The sequence below is a fragment of the Cetorhinus maximus genome, chromosome 10 (genome assembly GCF_964194155.1).
Source record: "Cetorhinus maximus chromosome 10, sCetMax3.hap1.1, whole genome shotgun sequence".
Taxonomy (NCBI): domain Eukaryota; kingdom Metazoa; phylum Chordata; class Chondrichthyes; order Lamniformes; family Cetorhinidae; genus Cetorhinus; species Cetorhinus maximus.
The window spans coordinates 56,044,914-56,061,806 of record NC_135888.1 but is presented as its reverse complement, the minus strand read 5'-3'; the positions used below and the strand labels follow the sequence as shown (position 1 = coordinate 56,061,806).

At 43.9% G+C, this 16,893-nt stretch overlaps 1 protein-coding gene across 1 annotated transcript in view; it reads right to left on the bottom strand.

Moving 5' to 3' along the window:
- Window positions 1–2,688: 2,688 nt before the first annotated feature.
- LOC144685707 (programmed cell death protein 4-like) overlaps window positions 2,689–16,893 on the bottom strand; it is a 33,762-nt gene continuing 19,557 nt past the window's right edge. Inside the window, exons 4-11 of the mRNA XM_078550507.1 lie at window positions 16,212–16,325; window positions 15,003–15,224; window positions 13,948–14,045; window positions 8,985–9,096; window positions 7,438–7,545; window positions 6,823–6,933; window positions 5,650–5,789; window positions 2,689–3,159 (exon numbers count right to left, since the gene is read on the bottom strand). Coding sequence (XP_078406633.1) covers window positions 3,099–3,159; window positions 5,650–5,789; window positions 6,823–6,933; window positions 7,438–7,545; window positions 8,985–9,096; window positions 13,948–14,045; window positions 15,003–15,224; window positions 16,212–16,325 — 966 coding nt within the window. The 3' untranslated portion in view covers window positions 2,689–3,098. The remainder of the gene's footprint in view (window positions 3,160–5,649; window positions 5,790–6,822; window positions 6,934–7,437; window positions 7,546–8,984; window positions 9,097–13,947; window positions 14,046–15,002; window positions 15,225–16,211; window positions 16,326–16,893) is intronic.

Genomic DNA, 16,893 nt, shown 5'->3' with positions numbered 1-16,893 from the left:
GAAATAAAGTAAGAGGGACAGAGTGAGAGAAATAAAGTAAGAGGGACAGAGTGAGAGAAATAAAGTAAGAGGGACAGAGTGAGAGAAATAAAGTAAGAGGGACAGAGTGTGAGAAATAAAGTAAGAGGGACAGTGAGAGAAATAAAGAGGGACAGAGTGAGAGAAAAAGGACAGAGTGAGAGAAGCAAAGAGGCACTGAGTGAGAGAATGGAGGTAGAGAGACGAAGCGAGAGTAACAAAGAATTAGGGTAAGAGTAATAGAGGGACAGAGTGAGAGTATCAAATGGAGAGAGGGTGAGAGCAATAAAGTAAGAGAGACAGGGTCAGAATAACAAATAGTGACAGAGTAATAAAGATAAGAAAGAAAGGGTAAGAGTAACAAAGTGAGAGGCAAAAGTGATGAAGGTAGCAAAGAAATTGAGTAACCAGCTTGGTAATGAAGAGTGACAAAGCAGAAATAATAAGTAATAAAGGCAGAGAAACAGTGATAGAGTGACAACAGCAAAGTGCAAGTACTAGAGCAACAAAGTGAGAGTAACAACAGCAACAAAGCGCAAGTAGCAAGGTGACAGTAACAGTACACAGCAAGTGATTTATGGTTGCTTTGTTTCTTTGACAGTTCATTGGGTAATGATACACTTCAAAACATCAAGAGCGTGAGAGAAGATACTCCGAAACTAAGCTGACTTGTCATTCACAAACTAGTCCACATTAAGATATTTCCTTTGATACTTCATCATATCAATAATCAAAGGGCAAGAGAATGTTCATCAGCAGAGAGGTTGAACTGTTTGTGTCTCTCATTTGATCAATCACTTACTGAAAGAGATTGTGTGTTATTATTTAGACTCTGAGTTAATATTGATAGACCCAAGTTTTCAGATTATATAGCGCAAAAACAAGAGTGAATTGTGCTGGGTTACATTGATCCCATCTACAGCAGTGGTGTAAAGGGTCAGCTATTTCTCTACCCCAAAGAGCTGTTGTTGCACCATCATTGAATATATTTAAGACTGAGATAGACAGAGCTTTGGTTATGAGGGACAGGCAGCAAAGTCAAGTTAAGGTCACAATCAGATCAGCCATGATCATATGGAATGACAGAGCACATTCGAGCTGCTGAATGGCCTATTCCTGCTCTATTTCTTATGTTCTTAAGTCAGAATTTTACTCTTTGGTTTACAGTGGGTTATATTGGCAATTATATTGTGCAGAGGTAAGAAAGTACATCAAATCGTCACAGTCTCATTTGCCGGTTAATTGCTAAAATTCACTGCTCGCTGTGGCCAGATCTTTGGAATCAGTTACTTTAAGGCCAAAACAGATCTTTTACAATACAATACTTTGGCCTGGGTGGTCTTATGGTGCAGTGGATAGTGTCCCTGCACAGGAGCTCCGGGTTTGAGTCCCACTCCAGGATTTGATGGCCAAGGAAGGTGTTTTCATAACGCTGCCAAACAGGTTGAGTATCAACTTGTAAATCCTTCCAACACATGCCAATGGCAGGTGGTAAGAGTGGGAGAGATTCCTGGTCAGCCATGTGATGGAAAGAAAGTTGGAGCCTCTACCGTCACCATCCCTGGCTCCAGGCTACAACATGCATGGAAAAGTGCATGTTCACACACCAGTGCACACACCAATTCAGATTCCGAGTGAACTATAACATACTACCACCTTGACCTCATTCATGTGCAACCTCTGGTCAAAACTGAATGTGAATGCAGCACAGTGGAGATTCTTGAGCAAGGCTGGTTAACAACAAACACAAGAATATAAGAAATAGGAGCAAGAGACATCCATACAACCGCTCGAGACTACAGCAACATTTAACATAATCATGGCTGAACTTCCACATCAGTTCCACTTGCCTGCACTCTCTCCATATCTTTCAATTCCCTCAGAATCCAAAAATCCACTGATCTCAGCCTTGAATATACTCAATAGCTGAGCATCTACAGCGCTCTGGGGAGAGAATTCCAAAGATTCACAATGGTCTAAGTGACGAAACTTCTCATCTCAGTCCTACATGGCTGCCATGTTGAAAAAAATTTTTTTTTCTCTCTTAAAAACCACCTTTCCAAGCTTCATTCCAAACACCGAAGCAGAAAATCCAGGCTGACACTTTAGTGCAGTAGTGAGGGAGTGTTGGACTATGCAAGGTGGCGTTTTTTCAGACAAGAGTTTAAAAATTGATGTCCCATCTTCTCTTTCAGGCAAGTGTAAAAGATCCCGTTGCACAAATTTTGAAGAGCAGGGGAGTTTTCCCAGCTGTCCTGGTCAATATTTAGTCCTCAACCGGCATTGTTAAAAGGGATTATCTAGCCATTGTCACTTGGCTGTTTATGGAACCTTGCTGAGCAAAATCGGCTCCACATTTCCTACAATAGTGACTACACTTCAAAAGTACATCATTGGTTGTAAAACATTCAGACGTCATCCAGAGGTCATAAAATGCCCCGTCAGCCTCTGTGTTAACCCATCTCTGACCCTGGGAACAGGCCTTGTTGGTCTTTGCATTTACCCACCTCCGACCCTGGGCACAGGCTCTGTCAGCCCATGTGCCTGGTTGAAGGCCCTATCTGCTTGTGTGTTAATCCACTTCTGACCCTGGGCACAGGCCCTGTCAGCCTTTGTGTTAATCTACCTCAGGCCCTAGGGCTGTTTGGATTAGAAAAATGCAGTCTCTAGTAATGAAATGTAAAACTTTATTGTCAAGAGGCCATAAAGAACAGAAAATGTCCCAAATTGCAATTACACAGTTGATTTTTCTATCCTGCACCCGGAGTTTAAAAAAATCCTCAAAAGGACTGGAAACATTTCAAAGCTTCACATTCCACTGGCCTCGAGTCTAAATCAACATCTCGAGTACTGACCCGAGCTTAGATCAAAATGGCGCAGGACACAGCTGAGTTCAAAAGCACATTTTTAGCAAGTTTTCCATTATTAAAACCACGACAGGAAGGTGTCCCAATTAACTGGAGCCTTCCGCCTGATTCATTCTTTATTCTGCGGAGTCCAAACGCGACCCTTGCTGCACCTCGGATAAGGTGAATGCTCCACTCCGCTCAGGTGCATCTTTTCCAACTTTTGGGGTTCTCTTATTGCACAGCCTGCATAAGGCAGTTATTCCTGTCCTCATTCACGAAGGCCATGGCTTCTCTGGGTCAAAAAGAAAGAAAACAAATTTACAAAAAAAAAGATTCAACATCGAACAAAGCAAATAAACAACCTCACAGAAAATAATAAGCTGTGACAAGAACAACTTGCATTTATATAATGCCTATAACATAGTGGAAACACCCATGGTGCTACACGGAGTGTGAAATTAAACACATTTGACACTGGGACTTATACAGCTTCTCCTTAAATCTGTATTTATCTCAATTATTCCTTGTGATAACAAGTTCCACATTCTAATCTAAAGAAGTTTCTCCTGAATTCCTTACTGGATTTATTAGTGATCATTTGAGATTAATGATCCCTAGTTTTGGGTCTTCCTCACAAGTGAGTACAACTTCTCTACATTTATCCTAAAATTGTCATAATTTTAAAAACCTCTTTTAGGTCACCCCTCAGTCTTCTATTTTCTGATAATTAGAACCTTAGTAATCTTTGTCAGTCTTTTTTTTGGTACTTTCTCCAAGTGCCCCTTTAGGTGAAGTGCCTGAAGGATCTCTAAAGAATCTCACTCCATCATGAGGCAGCACCTCTACGAGCACTGGCTAAAAAAAAGAAAGAAATCTCCAGTAGTTTCCGTTGCCATGTAACCTTGAAAGAAACACAGTCAAAAACCTTGCCATGAAATCTCTGGCTGCTGAAGCCCTCATTCATGATTTTGTCAATAGTCAGACCCGACTATTCAAATACTCTCCTGTCCAGCCTCTCATTGTCCAGCTTTTGTAAACTTCAGTTCATCCAAATCTCTGCTGCCCGTACCCTTACCCTAACTCACACCAAGTCCCGTTCACCAATCATTTTTGAGCTTCCTGACCATCTTTGGCTCCCAGAACCCCATCTTAAAATTCTCACCCTTGTGTTCAAATCCCTCCATGGTCCCACCCCTCACTATCGCTGTCACCTCTTCTAGCCCACACCCTCCGCCATCTCTGCATTTCTCCAATTCTGATCTCTTCTGCCTCTCCGACTTCTTTCCCCCCCTATTGCTGGTAATAACTTCAGGTGCCAATGCCTTAAGTTCTGGAACTCCCTCCCTAAACCTCTCGACACTCCCTAAACCTACCCCTTTGAGCATGCTTATAGTCACCTGACCCCTCATCTCCTTATATGGCTGTGTCAATTCTTTATCCGATTAGGCTTTAGATGTTTTACTACCTTAAAGGAAAATATTGTTAGTGTACAAGTTAAAATAGAGGACAATGGCATATCAAACGAGAACTTTAAACTTTGAGACTCATGGGATGCGGCCTGCAAAGGTTTGATTTGGGGCTCTCTACGTTATACTCAACAATATATCCTTCCTGAGGTGCAGTGGCCAGAACTGAATGCCATTACTCTAGGTAAGCTCTAGTCAAGGCTCTGTACAACTAAAGCATAGCTCTATATTTCAGCCCTCTCGAAATAAAGGACAACATACCATTAGCTTCTTTTTTGTCTTTTTTTGTGCCTGCCCGCTAGCTTTTATGCTTATGTACATGGATACCTAAGTCTCTTGATTATTCTAAAGTTCCTGGGCAATACCGAATGCTAAAATGTGTTACAATCAGTAAAAGTAAAAACAAGTGAACTAATGAAACTGGCTCAGTTTTGTTCTTTGTATTATAAAAAAGGGGAGAGAAAAACACAAAAGGGGCTGAAAAGGTTTACTAGAACAAAACCAGATGGAAATCTCAGTTGATTTTTCTCCAGCCCAGACATACTTAAAACAACTGCATTGCTGGCACCTCACCAAAGCTCCATCGACAGCACCTCCCACCCAGACTATCAACTTAGATGACTGGAGTTGTGGAATGTGAGCATCGTTGGCAAAGCCAGCATTTGTTGCCTATCCCTAGTTGCCCTCGAGAAGGTGGTGGTGAGCCACCTCCTTGAACCGCTGCAGTCCATGTGGTGTAGGTACACCCACAGTGCTGTTAGGGAGGGAGCTCCAGGATTTTGACCCAGCGACGGTGAAGGAACAGCAACATGTTTCCAAGTCAGGATGGTGTGCGACTTGGAGGGGAACTTGCAAGTGGTGGCATTTCCATGCATCTGCTGCCCTTGTCCTTTGAGGTGGTAGAGGTTGCAGGTTTGGAAGGTGCTGTCGAAGGAGCTTTGGTGAGTTGCTGCAGTGCATCTTGTAGATGGTACACACTGCTGCTGCTGTGCGTTGGTGGTGGAGGGAGTGAATGTGTGGATGGTGTGCCAGTCAACTGGACTGCTTTGTCCTGGATTTTGTTGAGCTTCTTGTGAGTTGTTGGAGCTGCACTCAACCAGGCAAATGGAGAGTATTTCATCACACTCCTGACTTGTGTCCTGTAGATGGTGGGCAAGTTTTGGGGAGTCAGGGAGTTAATTACTCACTGCAGAATTCCCAGCCTCTGATGTTTGGATCTTCCGAGGCTCAGACATGCATTGAAAGATCCATTTTATGGCATTGAACTCCTTAAGTGCCAACCCCCTTCTTAACAATTATACGTTTTCATATCCTACCGTGTTGGGCACTGATCTTGAAGTGCTTTGGTGATGACCCCTTGCTGATGACAATGGTCCACAAACTGTTTCAGAGTGCTGTAAGAGTTTGGTACATCTAGACTGATATCTTGAATGGCATTAAACACCCGCATGAATCCCTATGGAAAAAGAAAGGGAGGAGGGGGTAAAGAAAGATGACATCTTCAGTAAGTCAAGCATAGAAAGAATTTATTTATATAGGTTCTTTTAGAATCTCAGAACATCCCAAAGCACTTTACAGCCAATGAAATACTTTTGAAGTCACTGTTACAATATACAAAACACAACAGCCAATTTGCGCAAAGCAAGATCCCACAAACAGCAATGTGACTCATAACCAGATCATCTGTTCTAATAATGTTGTTTGAGGGTTAAGTATTGCACAGAACCGTGGGAAGAACTCCTCTGCTCTTCTTCAAATCTTCATCAAATCTTTTACATCCACCCTAGAGGGCAGACAGTTTAACATTTGATCCAAAAGACAGCATCTCTGAGAATGCAGCACCCCCTCAGTACAGCACTGGTAATGTCAGTCTAGGTTGTGTGTCTCAAACGGAGCTCTGTCCCTTCCAACACTGGATGCCTTAGCTACTTTTTCTCCAACAAAGCTAGTCAGATTATGAAACTAATCTTAGCTTCAGTGGAAAGTCACTCCGTTTGTCTAATGACTTGTTGCAGCTGAGGGTATTGTCAAGGGCTTACTGGGAAGAGCAAAAAACAGAGATTGCAAGGCTATATAGAGAAAACAGAGAAGCTGTAATTGTTCTCCTTACAGCAAAGAAGGAGAAGGGGAGATTTAGTAGAGGTGTTCTTTGAACTGCTCAATAGAGAAACTAAGGACATTGCCTGATGGAAGCAGATTAAAGAGTAACTTTCAAAAGACTAGACAAATACTTGAAAAGGAGAGATGTAGCAGGCTATGGAGAGAGACCAGGGTAGTGTGAGACTAATTGTATAGTTCTTTCAAAGAGCTACGACTGGCTTAATGGCCTCTTCCTGTGTTGCATGATTCTATAAGAAGATGATTGAACCAATGAGAATTCAGAAGATATTTGACTGGCCCTTTGATTTTCAATTGACTTTGTTGCCAAAGTTCTTCCCCAGCGAGCAGCAGGATTGTGAGGTGCTGAGGTGTTTGCTCACCAAACTCACCCGGTTCATCTGGTCGAAAGTTACAAAGCCAGACTCCCAGAAACTCTTCAGAAGTTTTACAATCAGGTCAGAGGCGTTGCTGCTGGTGGATTCAAGGACCATCAGCACAGCCTGCAAAGCAGAGAATTAGAGGTTAATGAAGTCATAGCATCATGGGGAGTGACACAGAGGCACCAGGAGCAAAGTGAAGACACTGAACAACATGGGAGTTAAGGCCGAGATACTGGAACGGCACCCAGAAACTGGCAGCCAATGTGTGACAGAAGATAAAATACTGCAGCAATGGAAACAGAAAAATGCAGGAAATACTCAGCGCTTCAGGCAGTGTCTGCAGAGAGAGAAACAGAGTTAATGTTTCAGGTCAGTGGCCTTTCATCTTTCTGTTAGTGCTGCCAGACCTGCTGAGTATTTCCTGCTTTTTCTTTATTTATTTCAGATTTCCAGCAGATGCAGTGTTTTGCTTTTGTATTTAAATGTGTGTTGGGGGTGGGGGACCGCGGGTACAGCTGCTCTACGTACATCCGCTGATCAAGGAATGGAAAGGGTGGGGGGGGGGGGGGGGGGGGGGGCGGATAGGGGAGGATAGACCATCCAGCGAGACAATGGAGGACATACCTCATAGACCAGCTCGTGGTGAAAGTGGGGAACCTCCAGGTTCTGCAGGCAGAGCCCAGCTTCAGCTGTGTCTGTAGACAGCAGGTACTCCTTCAGCAACAGGTTCATCTGGTGAAGAGTTTAAAGGGTTACTGCTACTCCACCTCCTTCTGTGTACATAGCAGAACTTCCATTAAACAGTGCGTGCTCTAACAAAAGAAAAACTTGCATTTATATAGCACCTTTCATGACCTCTGCACATTAAACAGTTTCATAGTCAATGAAGTGCTTTCTCTCAATAGTATTGTAACTACTATAATGTGGGAACACCAGAGTCAATTTGTGCACAGCAAAATCCCACAAACAATGTGATTGTCTGTTTTATTGATGTTGGTTGAGTGATAAATATTGGCCAGGAAACTGGGGAAAGCTCCCCTGCTCTTCTTTGAAATTATGCAATGGGATCCTTTACATTCACCTGAAAGGAAGATGGGACCTCAGTTTAAGGTCGCTTCCAAGAAACGGCACCTCCGACAGTGCAGCACTCCCTCACACTGTCAGCCTAGATTTTAAGCTCAAGTCCCAGGCATGAGACTTGAACTCACAACCTTCTGACTCAGAAGAGAGAGCGAGCCAAGTCCAACTCTTTACTATGCACAAGTTGGCTGCCATATTTGACCATGTTCCAACAGTAATGCCCTCAAGCAGGAATTCATTGACTATAAAGTGCTTTGGGACATCTTTAGCACATTAAAGACGTTATATAAACACAAGTCCTCTCTTTCTAATGGATTTAAGCAGTTACTGATGCAACAGGTTACTGTGTAAACACTACAAATAACTGGTTTAGCCAATCTGACCCTAGAAGAGCTCCTATATTGGAGTTACAGATCAGTGAGGTGACAATCGCTGCAGTGAGAAAGTATTGAAGGACAGTAATCTCATCCCCACAGTAAAGATCTGAAAATAGAGTCGGTAGCCATGCCGCCCTGTTACCACCAGAAATGGACCCAGCTCCATTTTGAAAAGATCTACTGATGGGTGTCTAAAGCACCCGCCTGCTTCAACCATTAGGCTCCTTTTAATATGGAAATCAAGCTTGTGCGATGTAAATAGCACAAGTTTAGATCAAGACCTGCACACTCTGACCAGTTCCACTGGTGATGGAGTAGCCCAGGGTAAGTGTTAATATTATATCTGGGCCCCTGGCTGACCCCAGAAGCCCCCATGGTCACGGACCCTCCCCCTTAAGTTATTTGTCTGATGGCCATTCTGACTCCCTTGTGAGGCTTCAATCAGGTTTTGGTATCATCTGTTTAGCACCCCACAGTTTACAGTCAAATTCATATTAGGTTCATGTCCTCAAAATAGTGAAAAGGGAAGGGGAGGTTGAGGAGGCAGGGTGCTTCTTTGCAGCTGGAACAGGAAGAAGCCCCATGAAGTCACCCCATGCTGCCCCACCCCGACCTTCACCACCACCCCCACCCCCATGCCCAGCAGCTAATTGCCCCAATCTTCCCACTTCTGCTGGCTCGCCCCCGCCCCACCCACAAAGCTTTCCGTCTTACCTCTTTGACGAGCTGCTTCACGGGTCTCAGGCCACCTCCGACACCCCAGACATTGTCCAGACGTACGCCTCGCTTCATGCTCAGCAGCACCGTGGCCTTGTCCAGCGCCACACTGGTGAGAAACAGCATAGAAGTTAGCAGCGGGTGGGGGCGGGGAGGCAGATTCAATACTCCTAACTTAGCAGCTCACCTCGAACCCCCCACTCCTGGTTTTAATGGAGACTTACTTGTACTTCTCCAATGGCTTTTAATGAATTGTGCAAATGACTCCCTCGATCTCTTTACTCTTCTACAGTCTCTGGTGACGTCAACAATGACAAATATCTACCAAACTCAACAAATTAAGCTGGCTGAGTTCTGGACTCTATATTATTAAAAGTAGAAGTACTGGAAAAGGTAGAAAAAACATTGGCAAAGATGAAACCAGAATGGAGGTGGTACAATTAGCAGAAAGAGTGACTGAGGGGGTGGCCTGATGGGGATCTTTAAAATTGTCAAGGGGTTTAACAGGATAGACATAGAGAAGATGTTTCCACCTACAGGAGTTCCAAAACGTGGGGCCATAAATATAAAACAGTTCCTAATAAACGCAACAAGGATGTGATGAGAAAAACCTTTGTTACCCAAAGAGTGGCAAGAATGTGGCACTCAATTTGGGGAGACTGTGGCGTAGTAGTAATGTCACTGGATATTAATCCAAAGGCCCAGGCTAATGCTCTGGCGACAGGCGTTCAAATCCCACCACGGCAGTTGATGGAATTTAAATTCAGTTTTTTTTTTAAATCTGGAACTGAAAGCTAGTCTAACTAACGGTGACAATGAAACTATCAATTGTCATAAAAACCCATCTGGTTCCCTAATGTCCTTCAGGGAAGGAAATCTGCCATCCTTACCTGGTCTGGCCATCATGTGACTCCAGACCCACAGCAATGTGGTTAACTCTGAAGTGCCCTCTGCAATGGCCTAACAAGCCTCTCTGTTCAAGAGCAATTAGGGATCGACAACAAACGTTGGCCTTGCCAGTGATGCACACATCCCATGAAAGAAAAAAATTTTGAAAACACACGGCACGGTTGACAGAAACAGCATAGATGCATTTATGGGGAAGCTAACTAAGTACATGAAGTAGAAAGGAAAAGTTAATAGGGTGCAATGAAATAAGGTGGGTGGATTCTCATGTGCAGTATAAACACCAGCATAAGGCCATTTGGCCCAGCTAGTCTGTTTCTGTGCCGCATGTTCTCTGCAATTGCAAGAAAATCTCTAGTAAATATTGTAATTCTAAGTAAGTCAATTCTCTGTAACTCTCAGTTAATGTATAAAATTCTGAGACCCCAACACTCTCCAAATATTCAGGGAAATCGTAAATAATGGCACTCCACAATGAGCTAGGTTGAACCCCAAATTCCAATGGGGGTGCCACCCAGTTATCTGTGTTCCTTTAGAGTGGGGCTGCGAATGGATTTTCCATCAATCACCTCTCCAGCCACAACCAGAGGACAGTCTGGGCTGTGCAGGAAGTTCGCCCTCACAGTAGATGCTGCCAATCCCACCAAGGCCTACAGTAAGGCTCCATGCCATTTCTGTGATCAACAACTTAAATAAGAGTAATTACAAAGGAATGAGGACAGAGTTAGCTGGAGTGAACTGGGAAAGGAGTTTAGCAGAAAAGACAGTTGATGAGCAATGGCAGACATTTAAGAAAATAGTTCATGAGTCACAACAAAGATATATCCCAGTGAGGAAGGAGGATTCTAGGAAGGGCATAAACCAACCATGGTTAACCTAGGAAGTTAAGGATAGAAAGTTGAAAGAAAAAACATACAATGTGGCAAAGATTAGTGGTAAGCCAGAGGATTTGGAAAGTTTTAAAAACCAACAAAAGATGACCAAAAAAATAATAGAGGGAGAAAATAAACTTTGAGTGTAAACTAGCAAGTAATATAAAAATGGACAGTAAGGGCTTCTTTAAATATATAAAAAGGAAGAGAGGCCAAAGTGAATATAGGCCCCTTAGAGAATGAGGCTGGGGAAATAATAATGGGGAACCAGGAAATGGCAGGGGACTGAATAAATGCTTTGCATCAGTCTTCACGGTAGAAGACTCCAATAGCAGTCCAAAAATACTAAATAATCAAGGGGCAAAAGGTTGGGGAGGAAATAAATACAATAACTATCACTAGAGAAAAAGTACTAGGGAAACTAATGGGGCTAAAGGCCGATAAGTCCCCTGGACCTGATGGGTTGCATCCTAGGATATTAACGGAAGTAGCTACACAAATAGTGGATTCACTGGTAGTAATTTTCCAAGAATCCTTAGATTCTGGAAAAGCCCCAGAGGATTGGAAAACTGCCAATGTAACACCCATATTCAAAAAGGGTGGGAAACAAAAAACATGTGAAGATAGGCCAGTTAGCTTAACATCCATCATTGGGAAAATGTTAGATTCTATTATAAAATATGTAATAGCATAGCAGTTAAAAAATCATAATCTAATCAAGCAGAGTCAGCATGGCTTCATGAAGGGGAAATTATGCCTGACAAATTTATTAGAATTCTTTGAGGAGGTAACAAGCAGGATAGATAAAGGGAAACGAATAGATGTAATATATTTGAATTTCCAAAAGGTGTTCAATAAGGTACCGCACATATGGTTACTTAATAAGATAAGAGCCCATGGTGTTGGCGGTAATATATTAGCATGGATAGGGGATTGCTAACTTATAGAAGACAGGGAGTTGGATAAGGGGGGCATTTTCAGGATGGCAACCTGTAACTAGTAGAGTGCCACAGGGTTCAGTGCTGGGGCCACAATTATTTACAATATATATTAATGACTTGGATGAGGGAAATGAATGTACTATCGCCAAGTTTGCGGATAACACAAAAATAGATGGGAAGGCAAGTGGTGAGGATGACACAAAGAGTCTACAGAGGGAAAAATGCAAGTTAAATGAATGGGAAGAAACTTAGCAGATGAAATATAATGTGGGAAAGTGTGAGGTTATGCACTTTGGCAGGAAGAATAGAGCAGCTGAATATTATTTAAATGGAGAAAGACTGTAGAAAGCTGCAGCACCAAGGGATTTGGGGGTCCTCGTGCATGAATCCCAAAAAGCTAACATATAAGTTCAGTAGGTAATAGGGAAGGCAAATGCAATGTTGGCCTTTATTTTAAAAGGAATGGAGTATAAAAACAGGGAAGTCTTGCTAAAACTATACAAGGCACTAATTAGACCACACCTGGAATACTGTGAACAGTTTTGGTCCCCTTATCTGAAGAAAGATATACTGGCATTGGAGGCAGTCCAGAGAAGGTTCACTAGGTTGATCCCGGGTCTGGGGGGGGTTTTCTTATGAGGAGAGGTTGAGTAGGTTGGGCCTGTACTCATTGGAGTTTAGAAGAATGAGAGGCGACCTTATTAAAACATCTAAGATTCTTAGGGGGCTTGACAGGGTAGATGCTGAGCGGTTGTTTCCCCTTTGGGAGAGTCTAGAACCAGAGGGCATAACCTCAGCGTGAGGGGTCACCTATTTAAGACAGAGATGAGGAGGAATTTCTTCTCTCAGAGGATAGTCAATCTGTGGAATTCTTTACCGCTGACAGCTGTAGAGGCTGGGTTAAGTATATTCAAAGCTGAGAAAGACAGATTTTTAATCAGTAAGAGAACCAACGGTTATGGGGAAAAAGCAGGAAAGTGGAGCTGAGGCTTATCAGATCAGCCATGATCTCATTGAATGGCAGAGCAGACTCAATGAGCCAAAAGGCCTACTTCTGCTCCTACGCCTTATCATTGAGCGAGATCAATCTTTCAGTGTAGGGGAAAGGATGGTCTTCACTGGTCTTCCTCTTGGCATTGGAAGTGGGTCCATGATGCTATTCCAACACCCAGCTGACACAAAGCAAATAATTCAGGCTTTGGGATGGAGGGTGGGGCCTCGGAGTGGAGGCCAGAGTCTCCAGTGTGGGGGCCAGAGTCTCCAGTGTGGGCAGAACCATGAGGCACTCATTCATAAGATCTAAGAATTAGGAGCAGGATTAGGCCATTCAAACCATCAAGCCTGCTCCACCATTCAATAAGATTATTGTTGATCTGATTGTGGGCTTGACTCCACTTTCTTGTCTGTCCCCCCATAACCCTTGACTCCCTTGTCAAACAAAAATCCGTCTAACTCAGCCTTGAACATACTCAAAGACCCAACCTCCACTCTCTGCGGAAGAGAATTCCAAAAACTAAGGAGCCTTTGAGAGAAGAAATTCTTCCTCATCTAAATGGGAGACCCCTTAGCTTTAAACTGTGCTCCCTTGTCCTCTATCCTGTCACACCCCTCAGAATCTTCCATTTTTCAATAAAATCACCGCTCATTCTTCTCAACTCCAATGGATACAGGCCCAACCTGCTCAACTTTGCCTCACAAGACAACGTCTTCATCCCAGGAATCAGCCAGGTGAACCTTCTCTGAAGTGTTTCTAATGTAAGTATATCCCTGCATAAGTAAGGAGATCTAAACTGTACACAGTATTCCAAGTGTGGTCTCAGTACAGTTGTAGCAAAACTTCCCTACTCCCCCTTGAAATAAAGGCTAATATTCCACTTACCTTCCCATTCGCTTGCTGTATTTGCATGCTAGCTATTTCTGAATCATGTACAAGTGCGCCCAGATCCCTCTGTATCACAGCATTCGCCATTCTTCCTGCAAAAGTGGACAACCTCACATTTTCCCACATTATATTCCATCTGCCAAATAAGTCTCCACTGAGACTGTCACTCTGTCCTCAAGAGTGGGTGATACAGAAAGGGAGGGAGAGGAAAGATATCTCTATCCTACTCGAACACGTTTCCTCCAACATAACACCAATCAAGCTGCTGGGAATGATAAAAACAGATAGGGATTCTAATGTCAACATAAAATTCTGCAATGAGGCCTTCCGGATGGATCTGCCGGCCTGTCTGTGCTTACCGAGCCTGCTCACAATCAACCTTTCCTCTGTAGCTGTCCAGGAAACCAGCAGGTAAGACATGGTCAGCCATAGCACGGGCTATGAACTGGCCCAGCATCTGCACATAAACACAGCACACTACACGTCAACAAGGAAGGAAAAACAAGTAAATAGGAAAGTTTCCAAACCAACACAGATACTCAGTACTGAGCAAAGCCCCACTGCATCAACACAACTCTCTTACACAGTATTCTGGGTAATTCTGCATCCCATGCATTGTCACCATGTTAAGGGGCCCCTCCTCCCCAACATAGCCCACTTCACTCCCGAGCTGCCTTTGGGGCTGCATCCAGTGCCAGTAACGAGCAAACAAAGCAGGTTTGACAATGTTGTCACTGTCATTGGGTCAGTGAAGCATGCACTGCATCAAGATTCACGTGTCATCCAAGTTTAGGCCTGTGGATCTTCTTACAGGTTGGGAATGCAGAGATAAAATGAACCAGGGTAAATTTATCCCTCCAGAACAACCTCATCCACCTGCATTCAGAGGTCTTTGCCCTCTCATGGCATGGCTGAGATCTAAGTGCCAGCTGGTACGAAAGGAGCACAGGTCAGGTCTGGTTAAGGCTGGCTGATACTTAGGCCCACTAAATGGCCCAACTCCATTTGGAGTGCAAGGGCTCCAGCGATTTTTAACCAGGAGTTTCAGGATCACAAATACAAAAGAAAAAAATAGAACAGAAGAGCAGCAAAAGCTATAGGAGAAAAATCATTTTCACCCAGCGATTGGTCAAGGTTTGGAATGCACTGTCTGACGGTGTGGTGGAGGCAAGACCGATCAAAGCATTCAAAAGAGTATTAGACAGTTTTCTTAAAAGGAAGAATGTGCAGGATTACGGGGAGAAGGCAAGAGAATGGCACTAATGAATTGCTCATTTGGAGAGCCGGTGCAGACACAATGGACCGAATGGCCTCCTTCTGTGCAGACATCAGCATGAACCCACTGCTACATTGGAACTGCACCACATTTCCTCTAATGGCAGAGATGCAGAGAGGATCAATCATTTGTACATACCTGAGGAGCCTCGGGCGTGTCGAGGACGAGGTCTGGCAAATCGCGCAGGAGCAGGTCGAAAGCCAAAGCCACGTCTTCGACTGACATCCGCTTCCCCATCAGGTCGGCCAGGAGACGGGACATCAACTCCCGGTGGCTTGCCTTGCCCTCCAGGGACAGGGTCACAGACAGGAATGGAAGCTTGCTCTTCTTGCTGCCGAGGTTCAGCTGAGCCAGGAGGGTCTGCAAAGGGATGAAACAGCGTCATGCAATTTCTCGTGTAGACCGAGCACACGGGCAAAATGCTGCACCTGTACCCACGGGGTATCAACATGCACCCGTCGACTCCTAACCCCGCCCTCCCACCCACCTCCATTTTCCCCCAGGGGCACTGACTCCTGTCAACAGCATGACCCCAACAGAATCAGTACCTCCTCCCAAATCTCCTGTCATCTTACCTAACTTACTGCAATTTGCCTTAACTTGTGTCTGACTGAAACTGTTAAAGGGTCAGGGGAAAATGAACCAAAGTATGTCCGTATTTATGTAGTGCCTTTAAATACAGTGAAGCATCCCAAGGCTCTTGACAGGAGAGTTACCAACAAAATTTGACACAAACCACATGAGGAGACCTAAGCAGCTGATGACACAGACACCAAGTGTTCCCTAATTTTACCCCTGGAAGATCTGGCTCCAATTTTTAGACCATGTCCCTAGTCCTAGGCTTCCCAACAAGAGGAAATACGTTCTCTCTATCCTATCTGATTCCTTCAATATCTTGAAGACTTTGATCAAATCACTCCTTAGCCTTGCAAATTCCCAGGAATAACAAACTCTAATTTCTTCTCATTTAATCCTTCACGTCCAGGCATCATTGTTAAAATCAACGTTGCATTCACATCCTTCTGGAAATGTGGTGCCCGGAACTGCTCACAGTAACCCTATTTTTAGGTCAGTGGTTCTATCAGTTATCATGGTATCATTGCAGGCCTGGGTCACAACTTGGCTCTGAAAAGCGAGTTTCTGTAATCTCGCTCAGATCCATACCTAACCCAACAATCATTCCGGATTGAATCCTATCAGCTTTGACTGGAGACTCCTGATGGGGAAGGGGAAGCTGGGAGAGGAGAGGGAGGGAGCTAGGAGCAGAGAGGGTGGAGCAAGGGGGGGTGAGGGGAGGGGAGAGGGAGACGGGGAGGGGGGAGAGAGAGAAGAGAGAATCTCACTTACAGCAACCTCCTTCGTATCTCCATGCTGAAAGTATTCCTGGATGATAGGTGTCACCGCTTTTTCAAACTCGCAATCATCCAGTTCAGGGACAACCGTTTGGTAAACTGTCTCGCCCTACAACAAACCAAACATCAGTCATTACCAGGGCTGCAGACTCATCACTTTCACAGCACACCAAGCAGGCCAAATGAGGAATTTACCTAAATGTAGCAGCACAGAAACAGGAGGCAGCCATTCAGCCCCTCAAATCTGTCCCTGCTTTCATTTAAATCATGGATACCTTTACCTCAATTCAATCCTCCCACCTTTACTCCACATCCGTTTATATGCTCACTTGACAAACCTATTGCGCTCAATCTTGAACATTTTAAGTGACTCTGAGTTCAGACTTGCAAGAGAGTTCCAGGTTTCCACTACACTTTGTGAAAAAGTGCTTCCCAGTTTCAGCCCTGAATGGCCTAACTCTAATTTGAAGATTGGGGCTCCCTTGTTCTGTGCAAAGCTAGGCTCATGTAGATTGTTAAATAGAATAAGCTAATAAAAAGAAAAAATAACATTTATAAAGCACTTTTCACAAACACTGGACATCTCAAAGCATTTTACAGCCAATTAAATACTTCTTACTGCTGTAATGTAGAAAACACGGCAGCCAACTTGTGCACAGCAAGCTCCCACAACAGCA